This window comes from Myotis lucifugus, unplaced genomic scaffold (assembly GCF_000147115.1).
Source record: "Myotis lucifugus unplaced genomic scaffold, Myoluc2.0 scaffold_17, whole genome shotgun sequence".
Classification (NCBI taxonomy): Eukaryota; Metazoa; Chordata; class Mammalia; order Chiroptera; family Vespertilionidae; genus Myotis; species Myotis lucifugus.
In genome coordinates, this window is record NW_005871065.1 from 11,072,328 (window position 1) to 11,086,965 (window position 14,638).

Below are 14,638 nucleotides of genomic sequence, written 5' to 3' on the forward strand. Positions count from 1 at the left end.
GATTTATTTTGAAATCATGTTTGTGTATATGTGACTTTCTTCTGTTCTTCTTTTTTTTTTAGGTGGCATCCTTAGCTGGGCCTGGAGGGCAAGTGGAAATAGAACAAAACTTTCTTAATAATAAACTGAAGACAATCACTGCTTATTTTGGGAACCTGATTCGAAAACCAGTCTCTGAATCATAACTGAGATGGTACAAGGACAGAAAGATCATGTAGCAGTCAGAACATTATTCAGAGACAATTGAAATTTCTTTCTCTATTCACTGATCTATTAAACCCATAATCTTATATCACCATATAAAATGGAAAGTTACAGAAGATTAATGAAGTACTTAGAGATCTTTAAGTAATATTAACTACTAGTGTGTGTATTATTCATTAGGATAGTAAGTGTCTGATAGGGAAAAGGTAGGCTTTCTCTTGTACTTACTAGTAATATCAGTCAGCATGTATGTGTGTATATATGTGCCTATGTCTGTTTTTTAAAAATATTTTATATATTTTGGTTAAAATATATATATAGTGTGTGTGTGTGTGTGTGTGTGTGTGTAAAAATCAATTGTGTTATGTTTAATAAAGAGGAGATACAAAGAAAACAATGAATGAGATAGAGTATCCACCCATTTAATAACCCCTGTTGAAATAAATAATGTTATACCTTTAGGGATAGAAACAAACAGTACAGAATGGTACAAAATGAAAAGTAAAAATCTTCCACCCCTTCCACTACCCTTCCTTCATCTACTTAAAGATAACAGTATTTTAAATTCCTTTAGAGGACAGAAAGGAATTGCAATAGACTCTGATACACCTTTCCACCATTGATGCACTGTTCCATAGGGCCCCACCACCACCACCTTTTTTTTTCTTACTGTATTTTTTAGTAGTATATCCTGGAGACCTGTCATGTCAGTACATACATAGAGCTCTACCTCGTTTCTTTTAGTGGCCATCTAGTATTTCATCTCCCGGATATACTGTAATTTAACCAGTTTCTTATTGATGAAAACTTGGGCTGTTTTGAGGTTTTTTGCAATTATCAGCTATTCTGTGCTGCGATTTGAGTGCATGTTTTCTTCCATTTCCCCAGCTCTGGACATCATCAAGCACTTTCTTTAATTTTTGCCACCATCTGTGTGAGAAAAATGGTATCTTACTCTTTGTGAGTGTTTCCTTAATTATGAATGAGATTCGATAATATTTTCATACATTTGGTCTTTTAAAAATAGTTTTCCCCTTTTAAACTGACTGCTATCTTTTATTAATTTTTTTTGGATTGTTTTTATTTCTTATTCATATGTATGAATTCTTTGTAAATTAAAGACCCCTTTGTTTTTATTTTGTGATTTTTTTTTATTTTTTACCATACATAAAGTTTTCAATTTTATCAGTCTTTTTTCTTTGCTGCATTTGGGTGGTTTATGTCCTTTAGAAAGATCTTATCCACTCCCAGAATATAAATACATTTATCCCAGTCTTTTTTCCAGAATTTTCTTGTTTTCATGTCTTTGCTCCACTTAGAATTTGCTTTTATTTTGTAAAGTTGGTGTTTTTAAAATTTCTATTACAAAAAGAATGTGAAATATATTTTGTAATAAGCTTTATATTTTTTTTCTATTAAAATGGCAAAGAAAGGAGAAAGAATATGTGTTCCTTCGTTATTCATTTAAAAATTGTGTTCGTTCATTTTTACAAGTAGGTGAAGAAACAGGACTTTCTGGCTATTGGGGATCTGAGACCTTTATCTATATCAGTGGTTCTCAACCTTCCTAATGCGACCCTTTAATGCAGTTCCTCATGTTGTGATGACCCCCAATTTCATTGTTACAAATTGAACATAATTAAAGCATAGTGATTCATCACAAAAACAATATGTAATTATATATGTGTCTTCCAAGGGTCTAAGGGGCCCCCTAAAAAAGGGTGTTTCGCCCCCCAGGGGGGCCGGGCCCCCCGGGTGAAAACCCGCTGTTCTATATATATATAAAACCCTAAGCACCCTTTTGGGGGGAATGCCCAATCCACCCGGTCCCTAGGGGGCCCCCGCCAAGCCAACCCTTTAGGGGCGCCCGGGCGCCATTGTTTGGGGCCAGGGGTTCCCATTTCCAGGAGGGACGGGGGGGTCCCCCCCCCCCCCCCCCCCCCCCCCACACACACACACACACACACACACACACACACACGATTTTCGATTTTCGTGCACTTGGCCTCTAGTCTTTTAACCCTTTGTGGTCCAATTTTATTTTTGGAATTCAAACAGTCTGGTCCAAATTGGAAGTCCTTCTTCTCTTGATTGCAGTAGTTCCCGGGTGGAAGTTGCCAATTAGCTCAATCACCAACTCAGCTCGACGTTGGACCTGCTATTAGTGCCTGGTCTGTCGAGTCAGCCTCGATGTTGGACTGCAAAAGGTTAATAATGTGAGCATGTTAAGCATTAAACAAAATGTGGTGTGGGCTAGGATGGAACTGGAGGAATTGGAATAAATTGGGGTAATTCCCAGTAAGTACAGGAAAAAATAACTATTTAGTCAAAAACCCCTTTGTTGGAGAAAAAAGAAGCAATACTAATTTTAGTCTCTTGAAATTTTACAATGTAGGCCTGGTTACTCTGCAATACAGTAGCAATTGCACTGGTCATTAAAGATTAAATTACTTTTTTCAACATCAAAATCTGTCAATGTTCTCAGTTTTTATTTTTCATCAGGTAGCATTAGTGTATATATCATAAACATGTCACCATTTTTTAAATAATGTAGGCATTGATCATGAACAGCTCTACCTGTGGTCTCTAGAACTCGAATGTGACCTTACTTAGCCACTTGTTTTTGTCAGTTAACCTTTTTGCAGACACTTTTTCTGCAACACGTTTTCCTACTTGTATGTTGTTAATATTTAAATTAGTCTTCCTGAACATACATGACCCTATATGAGAACAGAAAGCCTGACCAAGATTTAAATATTTCTGCCCACTAATCACACATAGATGTAACTGATTTATAGACCTGTTTATAGATTACTAGTGCTCAAAAAAACTTTATTATGCAACCCTGCATTTAAATAAAATCTTACCAAGAAGCAAAATAGATAAAAAGTGAAGCCCCTAGAGCTACTTAGGATAAAACAAGAAGCTAGCAGTCCTTGTTCTAGTCCAACTCTTGTTAAATTTTTTAAAGCCATTTTTATAAAATGAATATGTATTTTAACAATTTAAATGCAAAGTGAACAAATTCAAGAGTTTGCAGATCAAGAAAACTGAAGTCCTAGAAAACTAATTTGTCCAAGTTTAAAGAGCTATTACTAGTAAGTGTAGCTGAGGTTGGAACCCAAGTACTCTGTGTACAGAATTACTGTGCTCTTCTGCAAATGAGATTTAACAAACGGGATCTTCTGTGCCTTAGATCTGCAAGGATAGAGATGAGTCTATAAATAGAGCAGTGGTTCTCAACCTTCTGGCCCTTTAAATACAGTTCCTCATGTTGTGACCCAACCATAAAATTATTTTTGTTGCTACTTCATAACTAATGTTGCTACTGTTATGCATTGTAATGTAAATATCTGATATGCAGGATGGTCTTAGGCGACCCCTGTGAAAGGGTCGTTTGACCGCCAAAGGGGTCACGACCCACAGGTTGAGAACCGCTGAAATAGAGCCTCCTTTGCTGTGCCTTAGTTTGTCCATCTGGAAAACATACTAATAACATATACACACATAGGGTGATCATGAGAATTATATGAACTAATGTTTGTAAAGTGCTCTGTGTATCTGGCATGTGGTAAAGTCTAGCCAGTATTGTTTAATATTATTCTTAAGGAAAAATGAGAGATCAAAGAAGGTTTTCATGATAAAAAACAAACTGGATAAAGAAAGAATGTGTCTCAACATGATAAGGGCCATTTATGACAAGCCCACAGCTAACATCAAATTCAACAGTGAAAAGCTGAAATCTTTTCCTCTGTGTTCAGGAACAAGACAAGGATGCCCACTCTAACCATTTGTATTCAACATAGTACTGGAAGTCCTAGCCAGAACAATTAGGCAAGAGAATTAAAAGGCATTCAAATCAGAAAGGAAGAAGTGAAACTATATTTGCAGGTGTCATAATATATATAGAAAATCCTAAAGGCTCCACAAAAAAACTGTTAAAACTCATAAACATTCAGTGAAGTTGCAGGATACAATTTCAATACATAAATATCAGTTGCCTTTCTATACAATAATAAACTATCAGAAAGAAAAATCAAGATAATAAGCTCATTTACAATTGCATCAAAAAGACTAAAATACTTGGGACTAATTTATTTTTAATTTATTGTTAAAAATATTACCTATGTCCCATTTTTTTCCCATTGACCCCCTCCACCCTGCCCCTGTGCATCCCCAGGCCTTCACCACACTATTGTCCATGTTCATGGATCTAAATTTTTTTAAAATATGTTTTTATTAATTTTAGAGAGAGGGGAAGGGAAAGGGAGAGAGAAACAAAAATGAGTGATCTGCTGCCTCCTGCACGCCCCCTGTTGGGGATCAAGCCTGCATCCTGGACATGTTCCCTGGACCAGGAATCCAACCTGCAACCTCTCAGTGCTGGGATGATGCTCAACCAACTGAACCACACTGGCCAGGGCCCTGGGTCTAAATTTAACCAAAGAGGTGAAAGACCTATACACTGGAAACTAGAAGACATTGGTGAAATAAATTGAAGACACAAATAAATGGAAAGATATTTCATGCTCAAGTGTCCATACTACACAAAGCAATATACAGATTCAATGCAAACCCTATCACAATTCCAATGGCATTCTTCAGAGAAATAAGGCAAGCAATTCTAAAATTTGTATGGAACCACAAAAGACCCTAAATAGGCAAAGCAATCCTGAGAAAGAAAATCAGTTGAAGTGTTACTGACTTTAAAGACTTTAAAGTATTACAAGGCTATAGTAATCAAAACTATACTATTGGTATAAAAACAGAGACTTATAAAAGTGGAAAAATAAAACCACACAGATACGGTCAATTAATTTATGGCAAAGAAGTCAACAATATATAATGGGAAAGGATTGTCTCTTCAATAAATGCTGGTGGTAAAACTGAACAGCTGGACCACTATCTTACACCATATCAAAAAATAATCAACTCAAAATAGATTAAAGACCTAGACATAATGCCTGAAATCATAAAATTCCTGGAAGAAAACATAGGAGGCTCGCTCCTTGGCCTCATTCTTGACCTCATTTTTTTTTTTACACCAAAAGCAAAAATAAACAAGCGGGACTACATCAAACTGAAAAGTTACTGTACAGCAAAGAAAACCATCAACAAAATGAAAAGGCAACCTACAGAATGGGAGAAAATATTTACAAAACACTTATATGATAAGGAGTTAATATCCAAAGTCTATAAAGGACCTTCTTAAGAATTTTGTGAATTTTCTTCTTTTTGTAAATGGATAAAGTTAGAGGCGTGAATATTAGAGTTATCATGTCTTCTTGTTCCTAACCCTAAGACCTTCATCTTCTTGATCATATTGTTTTCATCATAAAGAATTGTCCATATTGGGGTTGCGGTCATAAGATGGTAACATGATCCAGTTCGGGCAAGTCATTCAGTATCTCTGACACTCTGCTCATTAAAATGAAAATAATTTCTGGCTTCACAAAATAATTGGGAGGATAAATTAGCAGACAGTTAGTGCAGTGGTTAGAGGTCTCAGAATCATTCATACCTGTGTTTATAACCCAGTGTCTCTCTGAACCTCCTTTAACTGTAAAATGGGGCTGAGCAGACCTCAAAGGATTGTTGTGGGGTTTAAAGTACTTAGCACTGCTCCAGACACTGCACTGCCTCAAAACAGAAGAGCCATCATGACGGTGTTGATGATAAGATGCTGTACGTGTTGCGGAAGTCCTAAGAAAATACAGGTTATTATTTCTGTTACTTCCTAACCAAGTCTTAAAAACAGGATTTAAAATCCACTTAAACAAGTAGGGTTCCATCAACGGTAATTATGGCCTCACTCCATGACACACTCATGAGAGAGCTCCCCGACCTGGAAGTCTGCTGGTTTCCACTCAGTGGGAGAGTTCCCAGGTGCAGTCACCATGTCGTGTCCTGAAGTATAAATGTGAAGAGATTCATCAGTACATGCTACTGCCTTTTTAGTTTCACTACCGGAAAAGCCTGCTTGGATGGAAAGATTTTATTAGCTATGCTTTCTGCCTTTGAGGCTGGTTAGCACTGTAAGCAGGTGTTTTTTTCATTCAAAACATGTGGGCCCTTGATGAAAGCCATCATGCAATAAGTATCCAGTGCAACGGGGAGTGGAGGGGGACACAATGCTAGACTTATCTGGCCATAACCAGTCTCTAGAAATCATTAAAAAAGAAACTTTCACTCCCTGTCTGGTATACCTCATCTTACTTCTGTGAACCAATCATCCTTCAGTTTCCTATACTAACCAAAGGAGGGTGGTGAATATTTGAAATTTCACAGTTCTGCTGGGTCAAGGGTCAGCAAACTGTGGCCCATGAGCCCAATCTGGCCCACCTCCTTTTGTGTACGACCTGTCAGATAAGAATGGTTTGTACATTTAAGAAGAAAGGTATTTTATTTTCTGACACATGAAAATGAAATAAAATTCACATTCCCATGTCTATAGATAAAGTTTTATTGGAACACAGCACATTCATTTACACATTGTTATGGCTGTTTTTGAGCTACAAGGGCAGAGCTTCACTATTAGTTGGGAAGTTCCCATTCCATTCAGTTTAACAGAATTAAATTTAAAAATAATATGGCAAATTCTGATTTTCCAGTAGAGCTATATGTCAAAAATTAATTTTGGAATTTAATCTGTAAATATTTAGGAAGTAACCCAAACAAATGGGGGAAAGCCATGACAAAAATATTGTATTTAATCTTTATTCTGTGAACCAAGTATGCACTCCTTATCCCATAATTATCTTTGAAATATTTATTCAAAAAGAAAAGAAAGAATTGTAGTAGAATAGGCATTAAGCTGAAATTGATACTGTAGAAAATGAAATTATAGAGTCTTCAGCTAAATTATTCAAGATGTTAGCAGAAGGTATTGAAATAATTCCCTTAATTCTCTGTTTTACTTTTGTGGCAAGGCAACTGAGATAACTGACTAGATTGAAGCCTACCTAGAATGTCAAAGGCTTTTCTTTATAAGACTCTGGATGCTTACTGAACTCCAGGCTCCCGGGCTGCATTAGCCTTTAATTTTGCTGCTCCTTCCTTCTGCCTGTGTCCCCTTCCAGCGGAACCAGTCATTGGGGTGTGTGTGTGTGTGTGTGTGTGTGTGTGTGTGTAAGAGCCACACCAGCTCAGTAGCAGTGTGTGTGTGTGTGTGTGTGTGTGTGTGTGTGTAAGAGCCACACCAGCTCAGTAGCAGTGTGTGTGTGTGTGTGTCTGTGTGTGTGTGTGTGTATGTGTGTGTGTGTAAGAGCCACACCAGCTCAGTAGCAGTGTGTGTGTGTGTGTGTGTGTGTGAGAGCCACACCAGCTCAGTAGCAGTGTGTGTGTGTGTGTGTGTGTGTGTGTGTGTGTGGAGAAAGAGTGTGTGTAAGAGCCAAACCGGCTCAGTCGCTGAGTATCATCCTGATGACTTAGCACCAGAAGCAAGCCAGGAATGTTATCAGAGGCCCAGAGAGCCAAAAACTTTGCTTGTACTACAAAACCTCAAGCTTTAAAAGTAAGAATTCAAATGCAAAGTTAAAACTCATATTGTAGATGTTCATTGCAGTGCTCTTTTGAGTAAAGAGCTGTAAACAGCCTGGGTCTCCAAAACAGTGGATTTTTAAATAGATTGTGGTACATACATGTAGAGAAATACTATTTAGAACTATGTGGGACTATTGTAAAAATACTATGTAAAACCCAGTAGAGAAGTCCGGTACAGCCAGTGGGGCAATCTGGTAGAACTGGATGTATTGATATATTGACCCACTCAAGTTTCCAGTTTAGGAACCACCTCCTCTGTAAAGAGGTTCTACACCACCAAGCTTCTTGTGATCTCTCCTGCCCGCAGTTCTGCATTTATTATCCAACTCAGCTGTTACCATGGTCCACTTACAATCAAAGTCTCCAGAGCCTGTGGAGCTTCCCTATTCCAAAGTAATAAGGAAAGAAGAGAAGAGAAAGATTAAGAAAGTTAAATTGCAACAAACTTAATTACTGTTTTTCACAAGCAAAGTCATTTATTCAAATGATTATTTGAACTTTTTCATTTCATTTGAATATTTAATACAAGACCCTGTAGACATGAAAATGAACCAGGAGTTGTTGAACTTATCTAACTAGAAGATAGCTAAATAGCACTCATCTGCAAGCAGCCTATCACCAAAAGAACAAGAGGTGGATTTGCATATTTGGGTCTGTCTGAGCCTTCTTGAAGAAGTCCCTTTGTGGCTCATCAAGGACTCTCCCCTGGCAGTATCTGGACCCCTAGTCTAAAGCATTTATTTAGCAAATGTTATGGTCTGAATTGTGTCCCCCAAAATTCATATGTTGAAGTATTAGTCCCAAAGACCTGAGAATGTGGCTGTACTTGGGGAGAGGGTCTTTAAAGATGTAATTAAGTTAAAATGAGGTCCTTAGGGTGGGCCTCAATCCAAAAGGACTAGTGTGCTTATAAGAAACTATTGAGCCCGAATGGCGTGGCTTAGCGGTTGGGCATTGACCTATGAACCAGGGGGTCACAGTTCGATTCCTGGTCAGAGCACATGCCCAGACTGTGGGCTTGATCCCCATTGAGGGGCATGCGGGAGGCAGCCAATCAATGATTCTCTCTCATCATTGATGTTTCTGTCTCTCTCTCCCTCTCTCTTCCTCTCTGAAATCAATAAAAATATTTTCTTCTTAAAAAAGAAACTATTAGAACACAGATTCACCCTGAGGCAAGAGCATGTGAAGACACAGGGGAAAGAAGGCCATCTACTAGCCAAGGAGAGAAGACTCAGAAGAAAACTGCTGACATCTTATAACCCCCAGAACTGTGAGAAAATTAATGTCTGTTGTTTTAAAGCCCCTCAGTCAGTGGTACCCTGTTATGTCAGCCCTTAGCAAACTAGTACAGTAATTAATCTTTCATTAGGAAGAGAGATCTCTTCCATTGCTCTTTTATAATTTGACACGAGTACCATTTAAAAACCTCTAATGTGTTTGTGTGTTTCTTCCCAACTAGAAAGTAAGATTCTTGAGGGAATTTCAACCCCAACCTATTCAGCTCAGTGTCCTTGTAGAACTTTTATTGACCTACTCGAATAACAAAATGTGTGACTTGATTTTGTGAAAAAGAAGAAGTGAGAAAAGAGAGGGAGAAAGTTGGTTTGGGTAGTGATTCTTTTAGTTCATAGTAAATCAACACATGAACGAGTGCTTTAAGGCTTGACAGAGTGATTTTCTTGGACCTCCTCTCATTTACTCTTACCACAGTCCAGGAGAGCAGTGCCACCATTGGTTACACTTTACAGATAAGGAAACTGAGCTCAGAGCCACCCCACAACGTGGTGGAGGGGCCAGAAGCAGGGGAGGAGTTCTAGGGCGTAGGCTGGGAGAACTGAGGAACCCCTCAACTGGGTGACCACGCTCACCAAACTCACCCACACCTCCCTGCAAACCAAACGGAGGCGGGCCTCTAAGCCTTGCCTTTCTCATCTGAGCTCTTTGTATGATTCAGAGCGTTGGGCTAGCGAGGAGAGGGGTCCCTGCCACTAAAAAGAAAAGTGTGTGTGTGTGTGTGTGTGTGTGTGTGTGTGTGTGTGTGCCGGTAAGGAAATCAAGCTCTGGTGCTGATACTGTGCGCTTACTGCAAGTTCTCAAAGGTTTCTCAGGGCAGTTTTTTCTTGTTCCATTTGCGGTTTTCCGGCCACGGTCAGGGTGGCTGTGCACTTAGTCGCATTGCTGAACGCTCTCACTTCTCCATTCCCTGGGCTTCCTCCTGGGTGACCAGCTGGGTGACAGCTGGCCGGGTCTCTGTAGGCCCGAGGAAGCCCTATAGCAGAGGGGGTGTAGTTACACCACTTCTGCTCCATCTACATGGTCTGCCCAGCCTTTTTTTGAGGCTGCAAACCCTTTTTCCCATCGTCACGAACCCAGTAAGCAGGTTGGTAATAGCTGCTCAACACGTAGAGCAAGGAAGGATTTATATTCTGATGGAACAGATATTTTTCTCCAACAAATTAGCTAACTAATTGGGAAAATGAATTAAAATTAGATCTCTGATGCTTAGTGGTTGAGCACTGACCTATGAACCAGGTCAGATTCGATTCCAGGTCAGGGCACATGTCCAGGTTGCAGGCTCCATACCCAGTGAGGGGGGTGCAGGAGGCAGCCAATCGATGATTCTCTCTCATCACTGATGTTTCTATCTCTCCTTCCCTCTCTCTTCCTCTCTGAAATCAATAAAAATATATTTTTAAATATTAGCTCTCTGTCACAGGTCCTGGAATAAGACCTCAGGAGCCCCCCACGGCACTGCAAAGACCTACCGCCAACCCCTCCCTGCTCATGGGTGACACAAAATTAAAGCAGCTCTGAATAATACAGGCAGTGCAAGGACCAAGAACGCTCTGACTTCGGTGAGGGTAACTTCGATGCTTTTTAAAGAATATCAAGTTCATTACCTCTCTTCCAGTTTTGTTTGGTTTTGTTTTCTTCCTAATTTGGATGAAGCCATTTAATCATTAAATTACCTTTTAGATTTCAAGCTTCAGTCCCTAGGATCTAATATGCACCTTGCAAGTTTCTTAAAAACAAAAATCCAAATCTGTTCTTCAACCTCCAGCGGAAAGCTTCCCTTCTCTTTCATAATCAGTGCTCTGCCTGTGTTTCCCTAAGCTAGTCACTTCTCGAAAATATGTTGCACACCTATCTAGGTGTACCCGTCATGCGAGCAACTCACTGGCCTGAACTTACCGGGCACATTTAACCCTATCACTTGTTGGGACCTTATTTTGACGAAGAGCTGGCTTCCCTCCAGGTAGAGTTAGCAGGTGTCTTTGTGTCCCTCGTGCCTAACCCAGTATCTCCAACAAAGGCGGCCCCATGAAAGGATGCTGAAATGAATGCTGTCCTCTGAGTGAGATGTCTGTGTGAACTGTGGCTGGTGGGGCTGGAGGGTTATTTAAAAAAAAAAAAAAAGATACCTTATCCTTTTCCACTCAGCATCTGTCTCTAGGTCTGCCTGAGTAGATGCAGAATATTCTGCAGACAGACAAGTGGGTGGTATTCTGTATAGTTCGAGTAAACTCTCTCTCTGAACATATATCTGAAATGTGCAGAAACGTGCTGCAGGAAGGGGTGCCTGCAGGGTCTGCAGTGTTCATCTCAGGTCCTCGGGCTGAGCCCAGAGGAATCCAGGGCAGGGCTGGAGAGACAATGAGGGGGACGGTAGTGGCCCCAACTGCCGCTCAGATGCTCTTCTCCCGAGAAGCCTCCGATGGCGCCGAGGGAGCGGGTGGAGGCCAGCGACGATAAAGACCATCTGAATGCCTTTTGTGCGGCCACCCCCTGGGCCCAGAGATCTCCCTGACGCCTGTTTTCAGGCTCAGGCCCTGGAACAATTTCAAAGGGAAACCCCAGGACGGTGTCGCGGTCTCCCTCCAAGCTCCCCGTTGTGACTCGCTGAACAAGGCTCCGCTGTGCCCTGTGAACGTGAACTCAGGACCGAGTTCTGCTGGGCCCAGAGAGGAGGAAACTCCATACCCCCAGGGCGCTCCCCCAGGCCAAGGGCGGGACAGTGCGCATCTGATCTTTTCTGGCTTCGGAAACCACGCTCATAGCGCACACTCACGTCTGCGGGTCCCAGCTCAGTTTCACCCCAGCAGCTGCGGGCTCTTTGCGGCATTGGAGGGTCTCAGCCAGCTGCCACGGCTCTAAATTGCTGGTTTGCTAAGCAGCACTCGGATCCCAGCCTCTGGTCCGCTCCCCAGGACACCTGAAATGACTGTCTGCGCAGTTTAAGACGTGTGTTGTTGTTTTTTTTTTTTGCAAATGCCGGGTCTGCCATGAAGTTTGGACAAAAAGGATTTTCTTTCTCAACAGGATTACATTTTGTCATTGTTTTTTACATTAGCTTACCTATGATACTATTTTTGATTACTGGAAGAGTGTAGTTATTGCCTTTATTACGGGCAATGATAATCCTGAGTGTTTTAATTCCCAGGCCACGTGGGATCTACTCCTGCTGAATGGCTGGTGAAAGTCGTGGTGGTTGCTCTGACCTGCACTGGCCTGCAAGTCGGATTCTTCTGTTGTGATGATTGATCTGCGCTTTCCTTTTCTCTCCAAAGGTTTGCAATGCCCTCTGCACCACGCGGAGGGCAGCCCAGGCATGTGGCTTCTGTAGGCTTTGAGTTACAAACAACACCTGATGTTGCTGTGTCTTTATCTTCCATCTCTTATCATTTATTTGATTCCTTCTATCCTCATCTGTTTGCAGGCCCCATTAGAAGGGCACTGGTTCTGCTGCTCTCCTGGCCACGTCCGCAGAAAATGCTGGAAGGAAGAGCTGTGAGTGGGCAGGACCCCCCGGGCAGGCTCCTTCTTGTGCCTCTGTCTGTGATTTCCTCGTCACCCAGAGTCCACAGTGCCAGGCCACTGAAACAGAGGGTCCTTGGGACTTTCATTAAATTTAGCGTTAAACCCTAGCTCTAGAAATCACCTTTCTCCCTCCCTCTCTTTCTCCACCCCTCATAAGACCCAGCTCCCCACCCCTCACCCCCAATAAGCAGCAGCCCCACTATGAGGCAGTAGAAAACAGTAACTCAGCCAGGCAATGGTGACACTGTCTAAAACTCTGTCCGAACCTCTGTCAGGCTAAAGATAGCATCTGGCCTAAGTTATGTTTCAGTTCTGGAGCCCCAGGGTAGAACAACTCCTTGGCTACTCTACCGTGAGGCTGGACAGAGGAATGCCAGAACAGACCTCAGAGCTGGCCTCAGACCTGTAGAAATGATTCATCATCCTTATCAACCAGCTTCCAGCACAAACACAAACCCCTGAACCCACAGTGTCTTGTGATTTTGCCCTGCATTATCTGTGACTTACGCGATATATCGGAGAGTTGGGTTTTCAGCTTTAGCTCCCCATCTCTGATTGGCCAATTTAATATTTTTTCTTTCTAGCAAACTCCTGCTCATGCATTTCTTTGGTCGGGTGCCTGCAGGAGGTGGACTCAAGGAAAAATACTGGGGTTCCATGAACACCACTTTTCTTTGCATTATTCTAAGGACTCCCATAAGGGATCCAAACAAATGAAGACCCTGGGATTCTACTTAGCTTAACACAGAAGCCTGGCATTTATAAAACAAAGGGAAGGGCTACTGAAGAAGCAGCTACTCAGAGAATGACTATCCAAACACAAGTTGCTGACAGAGCTAATGATATTCCTCTGCTTCCAGGTGTGCCTGGGTCCCAGGGCGTGGTCCCCATGTCTTGGGCACAGAGACAGGTTGGCTTGCTGTCTGTTTTTAGTCACCAGAGGGCTAGAGCCTTCCCCAGAAAGTGTTGTAAAAAATAGTTCCTCTTATTAATAGTATCGAGCAGACACACCCCAGAGACAAGGATTACAACACGCAGCAAGTAACGATGTCCTTTTCCAAAGGCTTGAAGAAAGTGACGCTTTTCAGATCCTTTCAAACTTTTATCCCAGGTGTGAAGTTTTGTTTGAAATGCTTGAAAGGCCAGAGTTGTCTGGGTGAACATAATCGGTGCCTCACTAGGTCAGACAGGTGGGACATCTGACCTCTGCCGGCACTGTCCCATGCCACTCAGGGCTTTGCCGGTCACCTCCGCTTGTCTTCCATGTGCCCCTCAGAACAGGTTACTCACACTTCATGTGTCATGTAAAACAGGAACGAGAGATGTGTAAGCCAGACAATACAGCAAGCTCCTGCCTGCTGAAACAAAATAGCTTCATTTTAAGATTCCTCTGATCATCAACATTTGGGGTAATTTCTCCCTTTCTCCTTCTCTCCCCTCCTTTTATTCCTGTTTGCTAGTGCTCCTGCACCTGCATAGTACACCTATTGAATAACTCAGCTTTGGTGCCTCCAAGAGTCACGTTCAAAGAATCACATTCCTCAAAACTCTTTAACTTCCTGAATATCTTATCTCATTACGGTTCTATCTTCCATGAATGTATCTACAGTGAGAAAATAATCTCTTCCTACTCCTCACCTCACATATGAGGAACTTATTTGTGTATTTTCCAGTTTTCTTTGTGTAATTAATTTCTAGTTTCATATCATTGTGGTCCGAAAAGATGCTTGACATGATTTTTTCAGTCCTCTTAAATTTATTATGTGTTTTGTGACCTAACATATGATTTATCTTGGAAAATATTCAATGTGCACTTGAGAAGAATGTGTATTCTGTTGGTTTGGATGGAATGTGCTGTACATATCTAAGCTCATCTGGTCTAATCTGTCATTTATTTAAGGCCGATGTTTCACTGTTGGTTTTCTGTCTGGGTTACCTATCCATTGATGCAAGTTGGGTATTGAAGTCCCCTACTGCCACTGTATTGCTGTCTATTTCTCCCTTTAGGTCTGTTAATATTTGCTTTATATATCCAGGTTCTTCTGTGTTGGACGGATAAATATTTACAAAT

At 41.2% G+C, this 14,638-nt stretch overlaps 1 protein-coding gene across 2 annotated transcripts in view; it reads left to right on the forward strand.

The window, feature by feature from the left end:
* TGS1 (trimethylguanosine synthase 1) overlaps window positions 1–1,389 on the forward strand; it is a 30,839-nt gene extending 29,450 nt beyond the window's left edge. For both annotated transcript variants that reach the window (XM_006085282.3, XM_023750974.1), the window contains exon 13: window positions 63–1,389. In XM_006085282.3, coding sequence (XP_006085344.1) covers window positions 63–185 — 123 coding nt within the window. In that variant the 3' untranslated portion in view covers window positions 186–1,389. The remainder of the gene's footprint in view (window positions 1–62) is intronic.
* Window positions 1,390–14,638: the final 13,249 nt, after the last annotated feature.